The sequence below is a fragment of the Neoarius graeffei genome, chromosome 2 (assembly GCF_027579695.1).
Source record: "Neoarius graeffei isolate fNeoGra1 chromosome 2, fNeoGra1.pri, whole genome shotgun sequence".
Classification (NCBI taxonomy): Eukaryota; Metazoa; Chordata; class Actinopteri; order Siluriformes; family Ariidae; genus Neoarius; species Neoarius graeffei.
This window is the reverse complement of record NC_083570.1, coordinates 38,899,355-38,926,078: the sequence shown is the minus strand read 5'-3', so window position 1 is coordinate 38,926,078 and position 26,724 is coordinate 38,899,355. Positions and strand designations below refer to the sequence as shown.

The 26,724-nt window shown below is 41.6% G+C and overlaps 1 protein-coding gene across 2 annotated transcripts in view; it reads left to right on the top strand.

Annotated features, from left to right (window-relative positions):
- Positions 1 to 26,724, top strand: part of gtf3c2 (general transcription factor IIIC, polypeptide 2, beta) — a 93,239-nt gene that overhangs the window by 3,992 nt on the left and 62,523 nt on the right. Inside the window, exons 2-8 of one of the 2 annotated variants that reach the window (XM_060914182.1) lie at positions 3,926 to 4,138; positions 4,278 to 4,500; positions 6,823 to 7,120; positions 7,915 to 8,009; positions 8,124 to 8,201; positions 10,733 to 10,831; positions 17,342 to 17,566. In XM_060914182.1, the coding sequence (XP_060770165.1) occupies positions 3,973 to 4,138; positions 4,278 to 4,500; positions 6,823 to 7,120; positions 7,915 to 8,009; positions 8,124 to 8,201; positions 10,733 to 10,831; positions 17,342 to 17,566 (1,184 nt within the window). In that variant the 5' untranslated portion in view covers positions 3,926 to 3,972. Of the gene's footprint in view, positions 1 to 3,925; positions 4,139 to 4,277; positions 4,501 to 6,822; positions 7,127 to 7,914; positions 8,010 to 8,123; positions 8,202 to 10,732; positions 10,832 to 17,341; positions 17,567 to 26,724 lie in introns of both variants that reach the window. The other variant, XM_060914181.1, reaches the window with a different exon arrangement.

The window sequence follows — 26,724 nt, the reverse complement described above, 5'->3', positions numbered from 1 at the left end:
CTTAGGCTGATCAGATTGTTATAATCAAGGCCAATAGCAAATCAGCCAAATTTGGCCAGGATACAAAAGGAGGGCTTGAACTGTGTTCTCGTGATATGGCATCAGGGCTTTACATTAACTTTTTTGCTCACCGGCCACTGTGGCTAGTGGTTTTCCCGAGTCACTCGCCATTCAGCCTTTTCACTAGCCACAATTTTGTTGCCAGGAAATCGCAGTTTTTTCTTCACCATGATACGTTAAAGTTCGGAAGATCTAGATTTAATTATGAATGGCAGCATATAATGTATCTCTACAGTAGCACTCAAGTATTCAGTGCTGTTAAGGTAGCTCCCTATATGAAAACATGCAACCAGTTCAGACAAAAATATACAGAGTATTCTGTTTATTGAAGTCAAATTCAAGCCCCTTACAATATGAAATATCGTATAATATGAAAAATAACATTCAGTACAACTGAACTGATTCTAATATTAAAAGTCCAATTCAAAACATTTATCATTGAAAAACATTTGATGTTTTGATATGCAAGTATTATCAAGTATTATTATGTATATTATGTATTATCTATTAATAGTGTGTGTGTGTGTGTGTGTGTGTGAACATGTGTGGAGAGAGACATTAAATGTCCTCATTACATTCATCATCAGATGAGTCTGAATGGTCCATGAAAAATGGTTTTCGTGACCTGAGGCTTCCAGCAGGCTATAAGTTGATAGCTGGGGCGAGATCAACTTCTTCCCAATCGCGTGAACGTTTCTAAACAGCAGCTCCATCCTCTCCAGCTCAGCCGACTTCATGACAGCCAGGGACTGAAAGCAATGCTGTCCTGTAGTGACCAGCCATCTTCGCCTATTTTGATGTTATAGTACCGATGTGTGCATTTGACTTTTCGTGGTCCTTCATAATTTCGAGTTTAAAATTACTGGTGCTTGTCTTCGCCAGACTTTCTACAGTCTTCGCAGTACAGGGTATTTTCGGTTTTGCTATGAATGAGCCAATCTCACCCGAACTTCCATTTGTCATTGAACTGTCTTATCTTCCTATTAGTGTCTTGTTCATCTCCATGGCCGCAGCCAGCTCTGAGGCCCCTGCGGTCCGGACCTCGGTCATTTTTAAGAGCTGAAAAGACATTTGTACGCTAAATATTCAACTGGATAAAAAAATAAAGAGTAACATTAAAACGTCTCCGTAAAAAGTGCATTGTTAATGATGTTAAACATTGATTCTGTCTCTGTTTGGTGTGCGCGGCTCTGAGACCAAGAATACAAAAGCGAATAAGCGTACGCATGACTCGGAGGAGGAACGCAGTGCAGGAGACACGGGGTTTTCATGGTAACCATCAGCACACTTTCATGAAGCTGTTAAATTTACATTTTCGAACTTCGTAGTCAGCTGGGATAGGCTCCAGCTTGCCTGAGACCCTGTAGAACAGGATAAAGTGGCTAGAGATAATGAGATGAAAAAATAAATATATTATTTCCCAGCTTAAGGTCGGTCTGTATCGTGAAATACCGTGACCTCGGCCCAGAGGCCTCGGTCAGTATTTTCAAGACCTCAGTCACGGTATTTCATGATACGGACCCCCCCAGCTGGTAAATAATATATACACACACACACACACACACACTCGACGGTACTGTTCCGTCCCGGGTTATGAGAGATGCGTTACACTGTTTCTGACAACATGATGGCATCGTGACTACAGCCTACAAAAAAAAAATCTTACGAATGAGTAGGTACGCCTTTTCGACCAACAGGGAATAGGTTCTTGAACCAATTCCATTCAGGATTCTTTGAACAAGAAAAGAATCCGTTCTCTGTGGGTCGAAAAAGGGTAACGTCCCAGTTCGGTTATACTAAACATATAACCGTTCTGTGCTTAGCTGATCAGCCAATCAAATTAGTGAGTCTGTATATTACTGAACTGTTGTATAATTAGTTAATTAGCTGATTATAGCTGAACCAGGGGAAAATGGTGCATTCCAGGACCACATTCAGGAACCTGTGGTGTAATGTGAACGTGGCCATGTTTTGCCTCTAGTGACTTTCCATATAGGATGCGCCATCAAAACCCTATATTCAATATGTTGAAAGAGGCTAAAGAGGAGCTCATATGACTCTCTGAGCAGATTGGGTTTACTTTTCAGGTTTACTCCGTACTACATGTGCAGCAGCGCAGTTGTAGCCTGCCTTGTTTGTGATTTTTAAAAATAAATCATTCGATAAGCCAAAGCAATAGAGTGGAAAGTTTCAACTTATGTTTGCCTTGGATAACTTTGCCTAAAACATGGTGGTGTATACTGATTTTTTTTTTTTCCCCCAGAATGTTTTTTGTGTAGGTGTAACAGATGCCAGGTTGTTAATATACAGGTATCTCAGTTCCATAGGCTACATGGTGAGGGTATCTTTTGTCCTCATATGCTTAAACAAGCTTAAACTATTCTTACTCTTGCCACATACATGATTTTTTTTCAAAACTGATGATATTCAGTTCAAACACCATTAAAAGTAATTTCAGGAATAGATCTCTTGTGGGGGGCGGCACGGTGGTGTAGTGGTTAGCGCTGTCGCCTCACAGCAAGAAGGTCCGGGTTCAAGCCCCGTGGCCAGTGAGGGCCTTTCTGTGTGGAGTTTGCATGTTCTCCCCGTGTTTGCGTGGGTTTCCTCCGGGTGCTCCGGTTTCCCCCAAAGACATGCAGGTTAGGTTAACTGGTGACTCTAAATTGACCGTGAATGGGTGTCTATGTGTCAGCCCTGTGATGACCTGGCGACTTGTCCAGGGTGTACCCCGCCTTTTGCCCGTAGTCAGCTGGGATAGGCTCCAGCTTGCCTGTGACCCTGTAGAACAGGATAAAGCGGCTACAGATAATGAGATGAGATCTCTTGTGTGATGTGTAATTCACCCCGCTCATTTAAATATGGCGAACATTTTTCGGCGCGCGCTTTGCGCATCACGGACCTCGGTGATTTTAAAATGCTGCTCCGGCCCTGCGCATCTCTGCCCCTTTTTCCCTGAGCAGCAGGGTTTGAAACTCCAGCTATATGCCGCCACATAGTGCGCTTGTCAGTCGTCAGCAACTTTGTTGCTTTGTTCATTAACCGCAGGTTACCGTATCACTGATTTTATCTGAGACGTTAACGAACGTTCTAAACAATTCTAATACCGGTATGTTGTGTCAGAATGTTTATGCAGGTGCTCATGGGAGTTGTAGGCGCGTAATATTACATTGCAATGCGTTTATTATATCAGATGCCTTCAGAGAAAACTACAATTAAAATATATTGTCATACCACAGAATAAACCACCCGCCAAAATGGCTAGTGAGACTAAAGTTATTACCCGCCAAAGCTGAATTTTACCCGCATTTGGCGGGTGGGTGGGTGCTAATGTAAAGCCCTGTATGGCATGTCAGCTGTGTTGACTGTTTTGACTCAATAATTAGCTATCTAACCTAATGACATGTCTTCAGAAAGGTTACCGTGTCCTTATACTATGCATTGAGTCTGCGCACACACACACACTGCACTTTAACACTGGCAGTTGATAAAGCTTGGCTATTTATTTAACCCATTGCACGTATTCTCTTCTTCTCACACATTCATGTAGGTCATGACTCTTTTTCATCTTCAGCTTCATCCTGTGACCTATTATTTTGCACATTCCAGGGCATACCGTACAGCTTGGACTTCAGGACAACCCATGCACATACCCCTTAAAAATGTCCACTTTTCAAATTTGTATATTTTAGATTCTTCTTATTTTTTTTTTTAATTCTATGTATAACTACTTTTTGTCTTTTGTTAAATTCTTCCGTCTGAACTGTTCAGGCACCAGTCACCAAAGCAAATTCCTTCTGTGTGAGAACGTACTTGGGAATAAACTTGATTCTGATTCGAACCGTCTTCTTGCAACTTTTCCTTCAAGGTGCTGATGTGCTGCTCCTCTGACAGCTGTGCTTGGAAACCTTGTTAATGGGGGTTCCCTGCAAAAATAACACAGAGGAACCAAATAAACAGAATAACCACATGGACGGTGGAGCCAGTGGTGACTTGAATGGAGATGCACTAAGGGCCAAAGTTCTTCAAGACTCTAATATTAAAAGTAACGCATTAGAAGAGAACCAAGAGATGCACGAAGGCAAGTTGGATGCATTTTTGTGTTGTGCAGAATCATTTCTTTTGTCTCTGCTTTTCTATGAGAAAATGGGTATAAATTTAATGTCTTATTATTATTATTATTATTATTATTAATATTATTGTTTGTTGTGCATTAGCAGGACAGACAGCCGCCAGCTCTCAGGGTCCCCCTGATACTGAACAAGTGGTTTTACCACCACGGAAAAGGGGGCGTCCAAGAAAAATAATAAACATTGACAACAATGGTCCAGCACAAATAAAGTCTACCACTAGTGAAGCACCTGTTAATCACGACAGCCCTATCATTCCAGAAAGCCCTGAGATGACACCAAGTGGACGCCCAAAGAGAAAAGCTGCCAAAGTGTAAGAGTCTAGATTTCAGGATGGAGCTAGAATTCACTGGAATCATGTTGTAATTAAGTTATGTACAGTATCTTGCAAAAGTATTCATCCCCCTTGGTGTTTGTCCTGTTTTGTCGCATTACAAGCTGGAATTAAAATGGATTTTTGGAGGGTTAACACCATTTGATTTACACAACATGCCTACCGCTTTAAAGGTGAACTTTTTTTATTTATTTATTTTATTTATTTTTTTTTTTTATTGTGACACAAACAATAATTAAGATGAAAAAACAGAAATCTGGAGTGTGCATAAGTATTCACCCCCTTTCATATGAAACCCCTAAATAAGATCTGGTCCAACCAATTCACTTCATAAGTCACATAATTAATAGTTGATTAAGATCCACCTGTGTGCAATCAAAGTGTCACATGATCTGTCACATGATGTCTGTATAACTCAACCTGTTCTGGAAGGACCCTGACTCTGCAACACTACTAAGCAAGCAACATGAAAACCAAGGAGCCTCCAAACAGGTCAGAGACAAAGTTGTGGAGAAGTATAGATCAGGGTTGGGTTATAAAAAAATATCCCAAACTTTGAATATCCCAGGAAGCACCATTAAATCCATTATAGCACAATGGAAAGAATATGGCACCACTACAAACCTGACAAGAGAAGGCCGCCCACCAAAACTCACAGACCGGGCAAGGAGGGCATTAATCAGAGATGCAACAAAAACACCAAAGATAACACTGAAGGAGCTGCAAAGATCCACAGCGGAGATGGGAATATCTGCCCATAGGACCACTTTAAGCCGTACACTCCACAGAGCGGGGCTTTATGGAAGAGTGGACAGAAAAAGCCATTGCTTAAGAAATCATGTTTGTAGTTTGCCCAGCAGCATGTGGCAGACTCCCCAAACACATGGAAGAAGATTCTCTGGTCAAATGAGACTAAAATTGAACATTTTGGCCATCATGGGAAATGCCATGTGTGGCGCAAACCCAACACCCTGAGAACACTATTCCTACAGTGAAGCATAGTGGTGGCAGCATCATGCTGTGGGGATGTTTTTCATTTGCAACAGTTTTGCCTTGAGGAATGAGCAAAAATCCCAATGGCTAGATGTGCGAAGCTAATAGAGACATACCCCAAGAGACTTGCAGCTATAATTGCAGCAAAAGGTGGCTCTACAAAGTATTGACTTTTTTTGGGGGGGGGGGATACCTATGCACACTCCAGATTTCTGGTTGTTGTTTTTTTCATTTTAATTATTGTTTGTGTCACAATAAAACAATTTTCACCTTTAAAGTGGTAGGCATGTTGTGTAAATCAAATGGTGCTAACCCTCCAAAAATCCATTTTAATTCCAGCTTGTAATGCAACACAATAGAACAAACACCAAGGGGGATGACTACTTTTGCAAGACACTGTAATTTGGCAAGAACTGGCCACTGGATGTCCCCCCCCCGAAAAGTGATTGGTGATCGCCTTGCAGATGCCTTTATGTTTTGTGTTTGTTATTATTATTTTGTGAATATAAGCTGGAATTCAACATTGGTTTGGTTTTAAGTTGATTGTGCTTTGACTTCTAGAACTTTTGACGTACTACAGAAAAAGTTAACTTCTAGAACTTTTGATGTACTACAGTGAAGTTTTTACAATTTTTTACAGAGCTGGAATTGTCAATCTTAATTCTTAAGATTTCCTCATCAGATTACTCCTTGCCAAAATAACTTTTATAATGCATCCCAGGTTTTTGACTGATTTTTTTTTCTTCTCCCTTAATTAGACTTTTGAGAGAGTCATTCTCGTAAGCTGTATACATACCAGAGTGGATCTATTTTAACTTTAACCCTTTGGTGACTGACCCCTTGAAAATGGTTCCTCCAGGAACCATTAAACGTTTTTAAACATTTCAGTTGTCAAGACAACGGAAAAACTAAAATACAAGAGCATTTTGTTTTGTGCACAAGAGCATTGTAACGTATCTTTCTGTTTTTGTATTTTAGTTTTTCCGTTGTCTTGACAACTGAAACGTCATCGTTCCTGGAGGAACCATTTTCAAGGGGTCAGTCACCAAAGGGTTAATAATATTGTCACTGTGCTGTTGAGAGCTGCACCACCATCCAGTAAAATACTCAATTCTTAATTTCCCTGAGGGAACCCTCCCAAAGGGATCAATAAAATTTTATCTTATCTAATCTAATACTGTAAAATCAAAGCGACGAACAATCAGGTGCTTATGTTTGATTTAATTCTTGTTTGGTTTCTATGTAGTAAAACTTGTGTTATAACTCTTTTTACTGTGTCTCTTTATTATTCTACCTATTTATGCCCAGTGCTCTGGAGTACCTTCACAATATTAGCAAAGATCTTGAACAGTCTGAAAGTTCCTCCACAAAGAAAGAGCAAAATGGACTGGACCGGTCAAGCAGTCCTACTCCGAGAAAACCCTCAGGAACAAGGAGAGGGCGGAAAAGGAAAGCTCCAGACAATGATGGCGATCAGAGGGACGATGCTGACTTTGACCCAGGGGACCACGGAGAGGTGGAAAGTGAGGAAGACGAGGATGAAGAAGAAGAAGATGAAGAAGTAGAAGAGGATGACGATTTGGTGTCGTGTAAACAACAGTCTAAAGTAAAGGTGCTTTGTTATTATTGGAGAATCGCTGAATGCATGAATGAACTGGACATTTAGAGCAGATGTTAAAATGTGTTCACAGGGCTCATAGCATATTACCTTTGTATTTGGATATGAAGTCATAAACGGACACATCTCATAGCTACAACCCCGATTCTAAAAAAGTTGGGACACTAGTAGTAAAAGAGTAATAGTAAAAGAGTCCAGGTGCTAAACTGGTCTGCCTGCAGTCCAGACCTGTCTCCCATTGAAAACATTTGGTGTGTTATGAAGCACAAACTATGACAAAGGAGACCCTGAACTGTTGAGCAACTGAAATTGTATATCAGGCAAGAATGGGACAACATTTCTCTTTCAAAACTATAGCAGTTGGTCTCCTCAGTTCCCAAACGTTTACAGAGCGTTGTTAAAGTAGACGTGATGCAACACAGCAGTAAACGTGCTCCTGTCCCAACTTTTTTGAAACATGTTGCTGACATCAAATTCAAAATGAGCATATAGTTTTCAAAAAACAATAAAATTTCTCACTTTCAACATTTGATATGTTGTCTTTTGTCCTACTTTCACTGAAATATTTGGTTTCCATGATTTGCAAATTGTCGCATTATGTTTTTATTTACAGTTTACACAACGTCCCAACTTTTTTGGAATTGGGGTTGGACTTTGTTGGATTTTATGTTACATGCAAAAACCAAAGACAGTTTGTCGTCTATCGGGAATCAAAAGTAGGAAAGTTATTAGGTCTCAAAAAAGTTTGACATCAATGTTAATCCATCTGTTTCTCCTTCCAGAGGCTGCCATTTCACCACAAAAGGATTGGAAGGAATGGGCTTTCCAGCTGTGCCATGCAACCGATTTGGTCGTCCTTCAGAAACACCAAAGAATTGTAAGTCATTTGCTCCTGTGTGTATAAACCAATAATCACTTCAGTACAGATGTAAGCCTTCTCCTGACACATCTTGACTTTTCTTCTCCTTGTCTTTGTGAATACTTTTTCTAGCCGTGATAAGCATTCCTCCCCATGGGTGTTTCCGGAGTGGATTCCTTCAGTCAGTGACTGGCATATATTGTCTTTCAGGTATTGAGGAATATTAATGATGAGTCTAAATATGCAGGTGATTTATAGAAAATCGCACACACTGATTAGCTGAGAAATTTGGACTATTTCTCGATAATCACCTTGAGCGACTCGACAAAACGGCAGCCAATCGCTTTGTCACCGTAAGTGAGGAAGAATTACAAATTATGAAAGAAAATGCTGTTCCTGAAAGCACTAAAGATGCTATGAAGTTTGGTCTAAAACTGTTCAATGGTAAGGTGGAATTGTGATTTATTTTATCAATTTCAAAACAAGGTGGCATGGTGGTGTAGTGGTTAGCGCTGTCGCCTCACAGCAAGAAGGTCTGGGTTTGAACCCTGTGGCCGGTGAAGGCCTTTCTGTGCACAGTTTGCATGTTCTCCCCGTGTCCTGGTGCTCCGGTTTCCCCCACAGTCCAAAGACATGCAGGTTAGGTTAACTGGTGGCTCTAAATTGAGCGTAGGTGTGAATGTGAGTGTGAATGGTTGTCTGTGTCTATGTGTCAGCCATGTGATGATCTGGCGACTTTTCCAGGGTGTACCCCGCCTTTCGCCCGTAGTCAGCTGGGATAGGCTCCAGCTTGCCTGCGACCCTGTAGAAGGATAAAGCAGCTAGAGATAATGAGATGAGATGAGATTTCAAAATAAAGTATTTTATGTGAGTCGGCATGGATAAGTGACACAAGTCTGCGCCGTGCCGTTATTACATTTGCATGCCGCTTTTGAAGTTTGAAATAAACGATTTTTAAAAAAATACCATTTATTTATTTTAAATAATCACCTGTGTATTTATACTAAAACAATTATCCACCTCAGGCTCAGTGAATATCAGTGATTTATTATACATACAGGACACTTTTTCCATGGAATAAAAACAAGTATTGTATTCCTTTCTAGTGGGTTTATTGATAGCATGAAATATTGTTATCATATCGCTTATCCTCCATGTATTATGCCATTCTACCCCAATGGAGCATATTGCACTTTGTCAAGACAACACGATGTCACATGTCGGAGACGTAAAACTTCCGCGTTAGCAAGCGACGGTGACAATTTGTAAACAAATGTGGCCGCCAGGTTTGCGTCGTTAAAAATGGAAGATTTTGAGAGAATTTTGGCTGCAAGGTCGCTCCATTGTGTGTAGCTGTCGATGTTGATTTTAAAAAGTAACTAAGTAAATTACACAGGGAAAATAATATTCGGGTTGACTGTGCTACTATTGGCTTTCGCTAATGCTACACCAGCTGGAATGTACAGTAACTGGACTGCCACGCTAACAGCACCGAGTCGTGGGTAAGCTAGCATTGGTCTTGATATGAAGAAAGTGTGTAGGTATAATAATAATAATAATAATAATAATATTGGCTGGCTTTTTTTCATGGCATATTAGATATATTCCATTCAGCTAGCAGGATATTGAACTTATCTTCGACTCGTTCAGTATCATGCTAGCTGAATGGAATATATCTGATAGACCATGAAAAAAAAGCCAGCCAATATTATTAAATTATTATACATACAGGATGCTTTTTCAATGGAATAAAAACATGTGTTCTATTCCCTTCTAGCGGGTTTCATTCATTTGGTTTGATAGCATGCAATATTGTTTATCATATTGCTTATCCTACATGTATTATGTCACTCTACCCAATGGAGAATGAACGTATGGTTTACAATGTTGCATGGTTGTCAAGACAACATGACATCACACTTCGGAGACATAAAACTTCCGCGCTAGTGAGCGACTGTGACAATTTATAAACAAACATGGCCGCCAAGTTTGTGTCATTAAATACGGAAGATTTTCAGAGAATTTTGAAAGAGAAAGATGCGTTGAACACCTGAAAGGAATGTGTATGTATAATAATAATAATATTAATATTGGCGGGGCAGCACGGTGGTGTAGTGGTTAGCGCTGTTGCCTCACAGCAAGAAGGTCCAGGTTCGAGCCCCATGGCCGGCGAGGGCCTTTCTGTGCGGGGTTTGCATGTTCTCCCCGTGTCCGTGTGGGTTTCCTCCGGGTGCGCCGGTTTCCCCCACAGTCCAAAGACATGCAGGTTAGGTTAACTGGTGACTCTAAATTGACCGTAGGTGTGAATGTGAGTGTGAATGGTTGTCTGTGTCTATGTGTCAGCCCTGTGATGACCTGGCGACTTGTCCAGGGTGTGACCCGCCTTTCGCCCGTAGTCAGCTGGGATAGGCTCCAGCTTGCCTGCGACCCTGTAGAAGGATAAAGCGGCTAGAGATAATGAGATGAGATTAATATTGGCTGGCTTTTTTTCGTGGTCTATCAGATATATTCCATTCAGCTACTCATCTTCGACTTGTTCAGTATCATGCTAGCTGAATGGAATATATCTAATAGACCATGAAAAAAGCCAGCCAATATTATTTAAATAATATCCTCAACTTTGTCTCGGTTATTATTCACTTCACCTTCAGTGAATAATTGTTAAATATGACTTGTTTTATTCAGTTGACGTATTTGACAATAAATGGACTGTTTAAATGAATTTCTTTGATGTCTATCAGGGAGGCTGAAAAATATTTACCCCAGGAGAAGGAGTCGATGGCTTTTACATTATGCCGCGAGGGAATCGAGGGACCGGGAACACTCCAGAGGGTGAAAAGGTAAGCAAATAATAAGTGATTTTTATCATTGTAACTCGATGATGGAGGTATGTTAGATCAGGGGTTCTTGTGCAAACGCCCCCAAAGAACTTTTCCTTGCATGAACTTACAGTGGTGCTTGAAAGTTTGTGAACCCTTTAGAACTTTCTATATATTTCTGCATAAATATGACCTAAAACAACATCAGATTTTCACACAAGTCCTAAAAGTAGATAAAGAGAACCCAGTTAAACAAATGAGACAAAAATATTATACTTGGTCATTTATTTATTGAAGAAAATTATCCAATATTACATATCTGTGAGTGGCAAAAGTATGTGAACCTCTAGGATTAGCAGTTAATTTGAAGGTGAAATTAGTGTCAGGTGTGAGTGGGCACCCTGTTTTATTTAAAGAACAGGGATCTATCAAAGTCTGATCTTCACAACACGTTTGTGGAAGTGTATCATGGCACGAACAAAGGAGATTTCTGAGGACCTCAGAAAAAGCGTTGTTGATGCTCATCAGGCTGGAAAAGGTTACAAAACCATCTCTAAAGAGTTTGGACTCCACCAATCCACAGTCAGACAGATTGTGTACAAATGGAGGAAATTCAAGACCCGTTGTTACCCTCCCCAGGAGTGGTCGACCAACAAGGATCACTCCAAGAGCAAGGCGTGTAATAATTGGCGAGGTCACAAAGGACCCCAGGGTAACCGCTAAGCAACTGAAGGCCTCTCTCACATTGGCTAATGTTAATGTTCATGAGTCCACCATCAGGAGAACACTGAACAATAATGGTGTGCACGGCAGGGTTGCAAGGAGAAAGCCAATGCCATCCAAAAAGTACATTGCTGCTCGTCTGCAGTTTGCTAAAGATCATGTGGACAAGCCAGAAAGCTTTTGGAAAAATGTTTTGTGGATGGATGAGACCAAAATAGAACTTTTTGTTTTAAATGAGAAGCGTTATGTTTGGAGAAAGGAAAACACTGCATTCCAGCATAAGAACCTTATCCCATCTGTGAAACATGGTGGTGGTAGTATCATGGTTTGGGCCTGTTTTGCTGCATCTGGGCCAGGACGGCTTGCCATCATTGATGGAACAATGAATTCTGAATTATACCAGCGAATTCTAAAGGAAAATGTCAGGACATCTGTCCATGAACTGAATCTCAAGAGAAGGTGGGTCATGCAGCAAGACAACGACCCTAAGCACACAAGTCGTTCTACCAAAGAATGGTTAAAGAAGAATAAAGATAATCTTTTGGAATTGCCAAGTCAAAGTCCTGACCTTAATCCAATCAAAATGCTGTGGAAGGACCTGAAGCGAGCAGTTCATGTGAGGAAACCCACCACCATCCCAGAGTTGAAGCTGTTCTGTACGGAGGAATGGGCTAAAATTCCTCCAAGCCGGTGTGCAGGACTGATCAACAGTTACCGGAAACGTTTAGTTGCAGTTATTGCTGCACAAGGGGGTCACACCAGATACTGAAAGCAAAGGTTCACATACTTTTGCCACTCACAGATATGTAATATTGGATCGTTTTCCTCAATAAATAAATGACCAAGTATAATATTTTGTCTCATTTGTTTAACTGGGTTCTCTTTATCTACTTTGAGGACTTGTGTGAAAATCTGATGATGTTTTAGGTCATATATGCAGAAATATAGAAAATTCTAAAGGGTTCACAAAATTTCAAGCACCACTGTACCAGTCTAGTGAGAAGTGTTATGTTGTTCTGGGAAAATCCATGCCGAGGTGGTGTGATACGGCCTGATGTGAAGCAGAGGGGTCTGATTAATACTTTGTGCATGCAGAAGTAGCAGGAACACTAGCAGCATTGTTCAAACATTCATCTCCGTGTTACTGTCTTGTGTACATCTGGAAGATTTAAAAGTGACATTCACTCGACAGCAATTCAGAGCCAAAGCGATTCAAACTGAAAAATGTTTAGCGAGTTTATGCACAGCGATTTTAAACACACTAATAAGCTCCGATTCTATTCAAACTTTCCACTGTCGTCATGATTTTGGTCATGGGCTACGAGTCAAATCAAAAACCTGCATTCAAATGGATTTCCTAATCTAGACAATCCAAAAGACTGTTACGCAAGACCGTTTGTTAGGTTTAAAAGTGATAGGAGAGGTTTTTAAAATTTGTATTCTAACCCTAATAGGAAAAAATGTTGAGTGTTCTTACTTAACCTGTTCTTTTAACTGTGTCCAATAGTTCATTTAATAGGACAGCAATCAGGATAGTGGAAAAAAATAAAGCGTGTGTACTATTACTTTAATGGTGCGTTAGGTAAGATTAGTTTAGTTTAGATCATATGACCAGTGATATGAAACAAGTTCAGTTACACAAATTGAAACGTAGCGATTTTCTATGCTATGGAAAGTCCGCACTATAATGACAGGTGTACTAACACCTTCTGCGCGCTTCGGCAGCGCATTGATATCTGAGCTCCGTATCAATGCGCTGCCGAAGCGCGCAGAAGGTGTTAGTACGCCTGTCATTATAGTGCGGACTTTCCATAGCATAGAAAATCGCTACGTTTCAATTTGTGTAACTGAACGTGTTTCATATCACTGGTCATATAAACCTATGTAAACAGGAAAAACGCGGAAGAGTTTGGTCGCATCTAACTACAGCCCCAAAAAATACCATTGGCCATACTGAGCCTAGCTACATTGCTAACAGGAGTGACAGCGCGTCTGACTGCGTCTGACTGACTGGGAGGTCGCGCAAAGCTTGGATAGGTACGGAGCAGCTCGTCTCAATTCAGATAAGAGCATATTTCATTATGGAAATACGGTGGACTGTTCCTTTAAGGCGTATGGGTGCGGTACCGATCTCCGTTTCTACAGCCCTCGGCTTCTCGTCTATTCAGACAGGGTTACAGTGGGGGGGTCAGTCCTCTGGTAAGCGCAAGAGTTTGACTCCCTACTCACATCTGTATCGCAGCATGCCTTGCCAGATGGTAGTAGGTACCATTTTTATGATGGTCTTTGGTATGACCCGACCGCAAGAACTCACGACCTCCCGGTCGAGAGGCGGACACGCTAACCACTAGGCCAACTCACAGTCTGGAGTGTTCATTGCATGGCTATAAATGACTGACAAGAGGCCAATCTGAATACAAACAATTTTGCTCATTTCTACATAATTTTGTAGAAGTATGAAATGAAAAGTTTTGACTATTTCACCTTTACATACATACATTTGTTTAAATGTGACTTCCAGTAACGTTTGAAAATAGGACACAGAATTTGTCTTTGATATTTCTCATATAAATTTTATATCTTATATGGACACAAGTCTTTTACTGGGAAATACGCCACCCGTATTTTTCATACAAGCTACATCCGGGACATGGAGAACCAAATCCGTGACACAAATCTCTCTGTCACTCGTGAGGAAATCAATGAATTGTTTTGATACATTTGGGTACTTTTTGTTTGTGAATGTGTTTATATAATAAAAATAACATCACATGTTGACTTGAAGATATGAAGTTTATCTACTCATGATGAAACGCTCACGTTTTTCATATGAAATACAGTGCCTTGCAAAAGTATTCATCCCCCTTGGTGTTTGTCCTGTTTTGTTGCATTACAAGCTGGAACTAAAATGGATTTTTGGAGGGTTAGCATCATTTGATTTACACAACATGCCTACCACTTTAAAGGTGCAAATAGTTTTTTTTTTATTGTGACACAAATAATAATTAAGATGAAAAAACAGAAATCTGGAGTGTGCATAGGTATTCACCCCCCAAAGTCAATACTATGTAGAGCCACCTTTTGCTGCAATTACAGCTGCAAGTCTCTTGGGGTATGTCTCTATTAGCTTAGCACATCCAGCCACTGGGATTTTTGCCCATTCCTCAAGGCAAAACTGCTCCAACTCCAAGTTATATGGGTTGCGTTGGTGTACAGCAATCTTCAAGTTATGCCACAGATTCTCCGTTGGATTGAGGTCTGGGCTTTGACTAGGTAATTCCAAGACATTTAAATGTTTCCCTTTAAACCACTCCAGTGTTGCTTTAGCAGTATGTTTAGGGTCATTGTCCTGCTGGAACGTGAACCTTCATCCCAGTCTCAAACCTCTGGCGGCCTCAAACAGGTTTTCCTCCAGAACTGCCCTGTATTTAGTGCCATCCATCTTTCTGTCAATCCTGACCAGCTTTCCTGTCCCTACAGATGAAAAATATCCCCACAGCATGATGCTGCCACCACCATGCTTCATTGTAGGGATGGTGTTCTCAGGGTGTTGGGTTTGTGCCACACGTGGTGTTTCCCATGATGGCCAAAAAGTTCAATTTTAGTCTCATTTGACCAGAGAATCTTCTTCCATGTGTTTGGGGAGTCTTGACACATGCTGTTGGGCAAACTCCAAACGTGATTTTTTTTTTTTAAGCAATGACTTTATTCTGGCCACTCTTCCATAAAGCCCCACTCTGTGGAGTGTATGGCTTAAAGTGGTCCTATGGACAGATACTCCCATCTCCGCTGTGGCTCTTTGCAGCTCCTTCAGTGTTGTCTTTGGTGTCTTTGTTGCCCTCCTTGCCCGGTCTGTGAGTTTTGGTGGCTGGCCTTCTCTTGTCAGGTTTATAGTGATGCCATATTCTTTCCATTGTGCTATAATGGATTTAATGGTGCTCCCTGGGATATTCAAAGTTTGGGATATTTTTTATAACCCAACCCTGATCTATACTTCTCCACAACTTTGTCTCTGGCCTGTTTGGAGGCTCCTTGGTTTTCATGTTGCTTGCTTAGTAGTGTAGCAGAGTCAGGGTCCTTCCAGAACAGGTGGATTTATACAGACGTCATGTGACAGATCATGTGACACTCTGATTGCACACAGGTGGATCTTAATCAACTAATTATGTGAGTTATGAAGTGAATTGGTTGGAGCAGCTCTTATTTAGGGGTTTCATACGAAAGGGGGTGAATACTTATGCACACTCCAGATTTCTGTTTTTTCATCTTAATTATTGTTTGTGTCACAATAAAACAACAATTTGCACCTTTTAAGTGGTAGGCATGTTGTGTAAATCAATTGTGCTAACCCCCAAAATTCATTTAATTCCAGCTTGTAATGCGACAAAACAGGACAAATACAAAGGGGGATGAATACTTTTGCAAGACACTGTGCATCACAGACCTGAGTGACATATTTAAGTTATTCCACGAAATCGAGTCGTACATGAGCTGATAGCGGCTATAAGCCATGTACGATGAGATTGAGTGGAATGACAGTTTTATTCTATCCACATTCACTGGATTTTGAGAAACGGAGCATTTTTATTTTAATATTTTGCAAATCCAATACATAAAAACTTCACACGAAATGTCTGACAAAATCATTTCCGCTTAGAATGTAAACAAACCGGCGAAATGACAGGAGCAATTTGTGAAAAATGTTACGATGATAATTCTTGAAAAATAAAAAAAGGTACGTTATGACCATCAAATACTTTTAATTCCATATTTTGTTGCTTTTCTTTTTGCAATTTTTGGATTTTGTTTTCGAGTAGAGTTTTTATTTCGTCTTCGGTTGCTTCAGCAACACGCTCCGCCATTTTTGTTTTTCTCTACTCACGGTATATGAGCTGATAGCCTCGTAGTAGAGTAGCCAATCAGACTGCACAATTGCTCATATCCAGTGAATGTGGATAGAATAAAGTCTGATATTTCACTCCAATGACATCACTCCCAGTGTTTTCCTGCTGTGTGTTGTCAAAATGGTGAACCGATTCAAAATTCAAATTCTTTTGATTTAACTTGCTGATATCTCATCTCATTATCTCTAGCCGCTTTATCCTGTTCTACAGGGTCGCAGGCAAGCTGGAGCCTATCCCAGCTGACTACGGGCGAAAGGCGGGGTACACCCTGGACAAGTCGCCAGGTCATCACAGGGCTGACACATAGACACAGACAACCATTCACACTCACACCTACGGTCAATTTAGAGTCACCAGTTAACCTAACCTGCATGTCTTTTGGACTGTGGGGGAAACCGGAGCACCCGGAGGAAACCCACGCGGACAACATGCAAACTCCACACAGAAAGGCCCTCGCCGGCCACGGGGCTCGAACCCGGACCTTCTTGCTGTGAGGCAACAGCGCTAACCACTACACCACCGTGCCGCCCCGCCCAACTTGCTGATTTATTTATTTATTTATTTTTTGGACGTGTCGATATAATATAAAGAACATTACACGGTGGCACGAAGATATGAAGTTTATCTTCTCGTGTTGAAAATATATCACTTGTTCTCTTCGCTCACTCGTGATATATCCATTCACTACTTGAAGATAAACTTCACATCTTCGTGCAACCGTATAATATCTTGTATGTACAATACGCTAAATAAGTGAAACCAGAGAGGAAATTGAGCTTCTCTACAAATTTAGGAATCCCTGTGTTAGGCTGTGAAAAATTTTAGAGTCCTCACATCTTGACACAACAGACGCAGAGGTTCTTTCCAGTAGAGTAAATATATTTACCAGTCACTTGGATTGCAGGTTTGAATCCACGTCACCGAATGCAGAAAGATGGGACTCTCTGTTCTTCGTTGGAGGCCCCGTCTGGGCCATGGAGTGGTGTCCTATCCCTGAAGGTGCTGAACATATCCAATATGCTGCTGTTTATTGCAACCGCAATATGGACGACCGACACAAAATGAACAAACTTCACACAGAACAGGTTCTCCTCCAACTGTGGGATCTGGGCAAGCTACAAATGAGTAGGTGAGGAACTCTCTTTTTAATACATGTAAATATTAGGGCTGTCAAACGATTAAAAAATTTAATCGCGATTAATCTCAAAATTTCATATAGCTAATCGCGATTAATCGCATTTTTTAAAATCTATGTAAATGAATAAGGCTTTTAAAGTGAAATGTTACAATTAAAATGGTGAACACATTTTATGCTAAAAGTACTTGTTAAAAACTGCTGGGACAAGAGAAAATGGTAAGGGAGTTTATTCACTCACATACTAGGCAGTACTGAACATACAAAACACAAAATTGGATTTTGTGATGGATTAGGGAGCTGTAGTCTCAAATATAAAACGTAGTCACATACTACTGTGTCTCAGTTCAGACATGTGTGACAAAAGAAAATAAAAATGAAATAAAACTTCAATTGTGCTGGAGTTGTATTCAGTCACAGCCTATAGGACTTCACAGTGCTGTGCAAGCAAAAATAAATCGCAGTTGGACTTCAAGAAAGACATTTAAGCTGTGTTCACACTTATACCGGTACGAAAGTGGTATAACTGTATCGATACAAAGTATCCCGGTACAGTTTAGTGCATCTGTCCACACTAGCGAGAAATGTTTGCAGTTTTCTTTCACGGAAGTTGAAATGGGCATGCACAAAATGTTTCCGTGGTTACCGAGTAACTTCCTTCCGAGAATATGGCGGATGAAACAACGTGTGTGTGCTTTTTGTTGTCAATGTACAGTCTGTATTTCTGGTGGTCATTTATTCAGTCGAATCGTATAAAACGCGCGAGGCAGTTGAGAAAGAAACAAAGAAAACGAATCTCCCCCCTCACTTTCTCCCTCTTCCCTTCTCTTCCCCTCCCTTTCTCTCCCTTTTCCCCTCTTTCCCCTTCCCTCCCTCCCCTTCTCCCTTTCTCCCCCCTTTCTTTGCTCCATGTAGCTCCACGGTCGTTTTGAGCCATTTTGACGTTTTATTTACAGCTGGAAAGCACGGGCGTATTGTATTGTATGAATAACCCAGAAGACGTAGGAATGGTTCATTGCGCATGCGCATTATATTTGTATCGATACAGAGCCGCTTCATCTGTCCACACTACAGCGAAGCGCTACAGTACCGATACTGTACCGGTATGAAACCCATACATTTGTGGGTTTCGTACCGATACAGTTATACCGCTACAGTACCGGTATAGTTGCTAGTGTGGGCAGGTGTTGCGGTACGAAAGTAGTTTCGTATCAGTACAAAATCCCTAGTGTGGACAGGGTATTAGTGTCATATCACAGTGCTACAGCATACTGAACTCTCACTTTACAAAAGTATTTTAGAACTGCAAAGTGCATACCAAAACCAACTCAATCACACTCTTCTTCTGAAATGAAACTTCCCGTTTAACAGACCTTTCTCCATCACTTACTCTTATTGAAGCAGCACGCGACAAGCCTCAACATGAACTATGGGTGACTCACAGGGCCAAATTAGAATTTGCGTTAACGGCACCATTTTTTTTTTATCGCGATAACTTGAGATTGCGTTAACGCGTTATTATCGCGTTAACTTCGACAGCCCTAGTAAATATATATATTTTTTAAAACCTACAGGAATAGTAATAAGTGTTATACTTTAGATACAGATGAAGATTTTAATGGCAATTAAAATTTAAATCATAAGAAAGAGATAAATAAATAAATAAATAAATGTGGCATGGTGATTAGCACTGTCGCCTCACAGCAAGTAGGTTCTGGATTCGAGCCCCGTGGCCGGCGAGGGCCTTTCTGTGCGGAGTTTGCATGTTCTCCCCGTGTCCGCATGGGTTTCCTCCGGGTGCTCCGGTTTCCCCCACAGTCCAAAGACATGCAGGTTAGGTTAACTGGTGACTCTAAATTGACCGTAGGTGTGAATGTGAGTGTGAATGGTTGTCTGTGTCTATGTGTCAGCCCTGTGATGACCTGGCGACTTGTCCAGGGTGTACCCCGCCTTTCGCCCGTAGTCAGCTGGGATAGGCTCCAGCTTGCCTGCGACCCTGTAGAACAGGATAAAGCGGCTAGAGATAACGGATGGATGGATACATGGACTACTTAACTCTGTTATTCAAAATTTATATTTTGTACTAGAAGATGCTCAGCTTTATGGCTAGTTCATTCAGCAGTTATTTCTTGCTGGTCGTCGTAATCTGATAACATGATTTTTCCCCATAGAAGCCCGTGGCAGCACAACCCATTAAAAACCCACTGATACTCAGCTCCTCTGTAGTTTAATGCCACTACGGGATAGGCTTTGGTCTTAGGGCAGCAAAGCTAGATGTTTATTGGACAATATGCTTTTAAAACATAAGTTCCGGATGCATGGCTTCAGTGGCAGTCTATGGACAGTCGACGACAGTAAGGCTGGGCTTCTCTATGATGATTGGAGGAACTCTGGAATGTCTTTTGAATGTCATATGACTGACAGCGGTTTAAAATTATACGTCGCATCAGAGGGATTCAATCTCAGTCCATCATACGGTGTGTTGGCAAGTGAACTCATGAGACTAGCTGCTGCTCATTCTCGTTGATTTCCTACCAATATACAGTTCCTATTTCCATTTGTATATACTGTAAATAAAGTTGCAAATATTGAGTTTGTGAGGTTGTTACTTGCTTTCGTTTCGGTTCAGTAAAGGCTGTTTATTTTAAGCCAGACAATAGAGGGCAAATCTAGCCAGCTACATTACATTACATGATATTAAGGAATGCAGGTGAGGTTAACATGGGGCAGCCTTGGGCTGAAGTGCCCTTGAGCAAGGCACCTAACCCCCAACTGCTCCTGTAGCATAGCTGCCTACTGCTCTGGGTATGTATATGTGCTCATGTGTGTGTTTACTGCTCCAGATGAGTTAAATGCAGAGAGGAATTTCAGTGTGCATGAGTGTACGTGACAAATAAAAGCTTTTCTTTAATGGCATTTAGCAGACGCTCTTATCCAGAGCGACATACAACATATCCAGTGCAACCTGGGGAGCAGTTGAGGGTTAGCTGCCTTGCTCAAGAGTACTTCAGCCACTCCTGCTGGTCCAGGGAATCGAACCGGCAAACTTTTGGCTCCAAAGCTGCTTCTCTAACTATTAGGCCATGGCTTGCTATAGTTTCTCTAACTTAGCTGTGTGAAATGGCAAATGTTACTCATGTTGTCGACCTGATTTTGGAGAAGACATTTGATGCTCTTCCTTACGGGAAGAGGCTCAGAATTAAACAACAGGGCAGATCAATGCCCAAGATCAATTTAATTCAAAAGTCAAGGAGACACGCTCACTCATTTCAGCTGTCTTGGTACAGTGTCTTGCAAAAATATTCATCCCCCTTGGTGTTTGCCCTGTTTTGTCGCATTACAAGATGGAATTAAAATTGATTTTTGGAGGGTTAGCACCATTTGATTTACACAACATGCCTACCACTTTAAAGGTGCAAATTGTTGTTTTATTGTGACACAAACAATAATTAAGATGAAAAACCGGAAATCTGGAGTGTGTATAGGTATTCACTCCCTTTCGTATGAAACTTTTAAATAAGAGCTGGTCCAACCAATTCACTTCATAAGTCACAGTTGATTAAAATCTACCCGTGTGCAATCAAAGTATCACATGATGTCTATAAATTAACCTGTTCTAGAAGCACCCTGATTCTGCAACACTACTAAGCAAGCAACATGACGAGAAGGCCGCCCACCAAAACTCACAGACTGGGCACGGAGGGCATTAATCAGAGATGCAACAAAGACACCAAAGATAACACTGAAGGAGCTGCAAAGATCCACAGTGGAGATGGGAGTATCTGTCCATAGGACCACTTTAAGCTGTACCCTCCACAGAGTGGGGCTTTATGGAAGAGTGGCCAGAAAAAAGCCATTGCTTAAGAAAATACATTTGGAGTTTGCGCAACAGCATGTGGCAGACTCCCCAAACACATGAAAGAAGATTCTCTGGTCAGATGAGACTAAAATTGATCTTTTTGGCCATCATGGGAAATGCCATGTGTGGCACAAACCCAACACCCTGAGAGCACCATTCCTACAGTGAAGCATGGTGGTGGCAGCATCATGCTGTGGGGATATTTTTCATCTGCAGGGACAGGAAAGCTGGTCAGGGCTGAAGGAAAGATGGATGGCACTAAATACAGGGCAACTCTGGAGGAAAACCTGTTTGAGTCGGCCAGAGGTTTGAGACTGGGATGAAGGTTCACATTCCAGCAGGACAATGACCCTAAACATACTGCTAAAGCTACACTGGAGTGGTTTAATGGAAAACATTTAAATGTCTTGGAATGGCCTAGTCAAAACCCAGACCTCAGTCCAGTTGAGAATCTGTGGCATAACATGAAGATTGCTGTAAAAATGTTTTGTCTAATCTAATCTAATCTAATCTAATCTAACCAACGCAACCTATTTAACTTGAAGAAGATGGAGCAGTTTTGCCTTGAGGAATGAGCAAAAATCCTAGTGGCTAGATGTGCTAAGCTAATAGAGACATACCCCAAGAGACTTGCAGCTGTAATTGCAGCAAAAGGTGGCTTTGACTTTGGGGGGTGAATACCTATGTACACTCCAGATTTCTGTTATTTCAACTTAATTATTGTTTGTGTTATAAAAATAATAAAAATTCACCTTTAAAGTGGTAGGCATGTTGTGTAAATCAAATGGTGCTAACGCCCCAAAAATCCATTTTAATTCCAGCTTGTAATGCGACAAAACAGGACAAACACCAAGGGGGATGAATACTTTTGCACGGCACTGTATGACAAAGTAAACTGGTTAACTGGGAGTGCTTTGATGAAGAGAATATACTGTTGGCCTTGTCTCTTAATGAGACCATCCCAGCAGAGGCGATTCCTCAGAGACAGCAAGGGAAGCCGAGCTTCCCCTAAAATTCTCTCCCCAAACTGCGGCATCTACGACGTTGAATTCTCATTAAAACAATAACTTGCATAACATAATATATGCCCAAGATTGTATTTATGTTCATAACTATCCTGTAACTTATTTGAGTGATGTCTGACGAACTTGCAGTTCGCTACGAGAATCACCTTTGCTGCCAGGCTGTAACCTTTCTTATTTCAATGGGCTCTATGGACTGGCAGCAGTGTTGCCAGATTGGGCGGTTTTAAGTGCATTTTGGCGGGTTTTGAACATATTTTGAGATGGAAAACGTCAGCAGTATCTGGCAACACTGACTGGCAGCCGGGTATCCGCTGCAGTCTACGAGACGGCTCTGAACAGCCAATTTCGGCTAGTTGTTATTGGTTAAAATCAACAAAATCATCACTTCCAGGGAAGCCGGGCTTCTCTGGGACTAAACGAGACAGTGGGAGGGACAAGAAGCCGGGCTGATAAAGGATTATTGGAGGTAGTGTTTGAAAGACATGAGGAGGGCGGTACTTCGGCGAGGAACACGGAAGTATGATCAGTCAGTCCCTAGCGGATGTCGAGAAAGTGCAGTCGTGTGCCAAAGTGCTGTCCGAATTTCTTTTCATATAAACGGTTCTTCTCATTGATGTCTCTGTACATTACTCTGTAAATAAATGTAAATATTACTCGTTGTGCTCCGTTAACTTTCATCCATTCTATCAGTTTGATCATTCGTGAATTCACTCATTTATTTCATTTGTAGTTCAATCTGGTTGTAGGCTAGCTTGAGCCTTATTGGGATCTGCAGTGCTAGCTGCTAACAGAAATTGGTGAAGTCTCTGGAAAGCACAACCAGCTGGTATGACAGGGTCACAGACCATTTTCTGGAAAAGGAGCGGAGGGCAGAATTTGTGTATAAATAGTGTTCATGTTCATGAATCTGAAGTGTGTATATTGTTCAGTAATGTTAAGAGAATGGTGGGCTCTGTGTTATAGGTTATACCTGGGTATAATATTCAAGGTTCTGTGTGTTGCATAGCCTACCTGGTTATGAATTTCCAGACTGTGTTGCAGAAGATGTTCAAGGATGTGTTGCACAGCTGGGTGTTGTGTTAAAGACTCTGTGTTGCATATCAGGCTATGATGTTCAAGGCTGTTCATTGAATAGCCAGTGATTTTTGGATGTTTGATATTTTTGATTAAGGATATGAGGCACTAGCCTGGCAAGCCAGACTATAACATGAAATGTACAAGCAAAAATACTTTCTGCCACTAGGTAGGGTTGTCTAGTTCACTATGCTAATGGAGCACACCTTTCTATGCTTTGATATCCGGCCTACAGGTTTTACGATGAATGCGTAAAATGGGCTTCCCCTGTTTTAAAAACCAGCAGCCACCACTGCATCCCAGGCATCTATTTTTTGGTCAAAACTGGGTTTTGGAGATGTAGCTAGCTTTGACAAGGAACACTTAAGTTCATTTGCATGCTTCAGTTTATTTGGCAGAGTCAGAGTAGAACCTGGCAGAATTCAAATATAAATAACAACAAATTGGGGCAGCACAGTGGTGTAGTGGTTAGCGCTGTCGCCTCACAGCAAGAAGGTCCGGGCTCGAGCCCCGTGGCTGGCGAGGGCCTTTCTGTGCGGAGTTTGCATGTTGTCCGCGTGGGGCTGCTCTGGTTTCCCCCAAAGACATGCAGGTTAGGTTAACTGGTGACTCTAAATTGACCGTGAGTGTGAATGGTTGTCTGTGTGTCAGCCCTGTGATGACCTGGCGACTTATCCAGGGTGTACCCCGCCTTTCGCCCGTAGTCAGCTGGGATAGGCTCCAGCTTGCCTGCGACCCTGTAGAACAGGATAAAGCGGCTAGAGATGATGAGATAACAACAAATTGATAAATAATTGAAAAGTTGTATTATGTAGACCTAAAACTGAGCTTCCCCTATTTTAAAGACCACCACTGATGTGCCCTGCTCGACTACTGCTGGAGAATGAGTCCACAACAGAGAATGTTGAGGGAGGAGCATAGCACATCATTGTCATATCCAACAAACAAAATCCCCCCCCCAAAAAATAACCAGATAACTCGCTCAGTTGCCGCCATCATTGAAAAGTCATACCAGTGTTCACTCTTGCTTTTGTTGCCTTCACGTGCCAATTGGAAAGTTGTACTTCTCACTTCTGAAGTTGGAATTACAAGTGCACTGCAACCCCGCTGTAACGAACTCCTTGAGGGACGTCCAAATATTTTTTTATACCAAAAAGTTTGTAATATTGAAATGGTCCCACTTGTCACACTAAAGACGCACTCTTGCGTAAAACAAGACCAACTGTGTTTAATTTATATTTACACTGAATTCACTTCAGTGCTGTAGTCGAGTCACTAAATCTCGAGTCCGAGTCCAGTCTCGAGTCCCCACTGTTCAAGTCATTAAAGAAAATTTCAAGTCGAGTCTGAGAACAAGACTCCAACTGCACAATTTGACGGTGGCTGTTGCTGCCTTTATGTGAAAGTGTCTCTGCTACTGTGTTGGACTCATGTTACTGCTCGACCGCCCCATTTTAGTTAACAGGCTCCAGATAAAAAGCTTGCATTGCTCAGCAAGCCCCGCCCACTATCAACAGGGCAAATAACATTAGAGAGGGTTAACACTAGCTAGTTCATCGCTCAGCAAGCCCCGCCCACTATCAACAGAGCAATGAACATAGCGTGTCACTTCCTTCTCTGGGTGGAGTCTTGCCAAATGACGATTGAAGTTCGAGGTTGTCCCCGTCATCCCCTTAATAGTTCTTCTACGTATGGAACACGTAGCAGTGCATTTTTTCCCACTGCATGAGAAGTCTGGATAAGCAAAGCGGACAATCCTAGGGGCATTTTGGCGCCATTAACGTTAGTTTGTTCCTGAACATGACGTATGAACAGGTGAATGTGCATTCTCTTGCACGGAATTAGTATAAAAATGAATGTAGATATAAATATCTTATGCCAAATTATTATGGCATGTTACGGAAAATAAAGAAAAAATCAGAGTCCTCGTCTCCAATTTATGAGTCTAAATGCAGTTAACGCTCAAGTCTGAGTCCGAGTCATCAGTGCTCAAGTCCAAGTCAAGTCACAAGTCCTTAAAATTAGGGCACAAGTCGGACTTGAGTACTACAAGCCTGGTTCACTTACGTATTTACGAAGTAAAAGAAATAAGTCACTCTGAAGTAAAGGAAATAAACCACACTCGCTGTCATTTGCTTGCCGCATCTTCTTTCTTTACAGCCCTTCATGTTGATTGCAGTTATGGACGAAGTCTCGGAGCACTTTTTTCTTTTGCTTTAAAATTTGAGGTTGAATTTTTTGGGACACCATATTCCTTAGACACATCTGTTGCTTTCTCACCACGCTTTAGACAGTCCAGGATATGAAGATTGTTTTTACAATCGGTCACATCCACGCGTGCGCAGCAGCGTGCCTCAAATCACTACTCACGTACTCACGCACAGCAGTATTAGGACTAATTACCTTGCACCTGTTCCAGATTAGAACTCTCACTACACACAGACTTTACGAAGTATACGCACTGTACCCAGTGTCTTACGTTACTAAGCCTTCTGTAGCACTGTTCGGGTTTCCGACGCTACTTTGGATTTTGCCCTTCGTCTCTGCCTTTGATATCCTGTCTGTGCCTGAACTGATTTTTGATCACTGATTTGGATCTGTTTGCCAGTGTGTTTTTAAATAAAACTCTTCCAGCGATTACATCAGTCTATCGCCTGCATTTTCTGACAGACGGAGAGTATCTTACATTTATGAGTAGCTATGACAATGGTGCTTACAGAGTAAAGACTCAAATAAAACTGCTTTTAGCTTTTAAAATAAAGTCCTTTTAAGGGTTTTTTTTAAGTCAGTGATTGCCGTGGGCGGCACGGTGGTGTAGTGGTTAGCGCTGTCGCTTCACAGCAAGAAGGTCTGGGTTCGAGCCCCGTGGCCAGTGAGGGCCTTTCTGTGCGGAGTTTGCATGTTCTCCCCGTGTCCGCGTGGGTTTCCTCCGGGTGCTCCGGTTTCCCCCACAGTCCAAAGACATGCAGGTTAGGTTAACTGGTGACTCTAAATTGACCGTAGGTGTGAGTGTGAATGGTTGTCTGTGTCTATGTGTCAGCCCTGTGATGACCTGGCGACTTGTCCAGGGTGTACCCCGCCTTTCACCCATAGTCAGCTGGGATAGGCTCCAGCTTGCCCACGACCCCGCACATGATAAGCGGTTACGGATAATGGGTGGATGGACGATCATCTCAGAATCAGGAACATTCTGG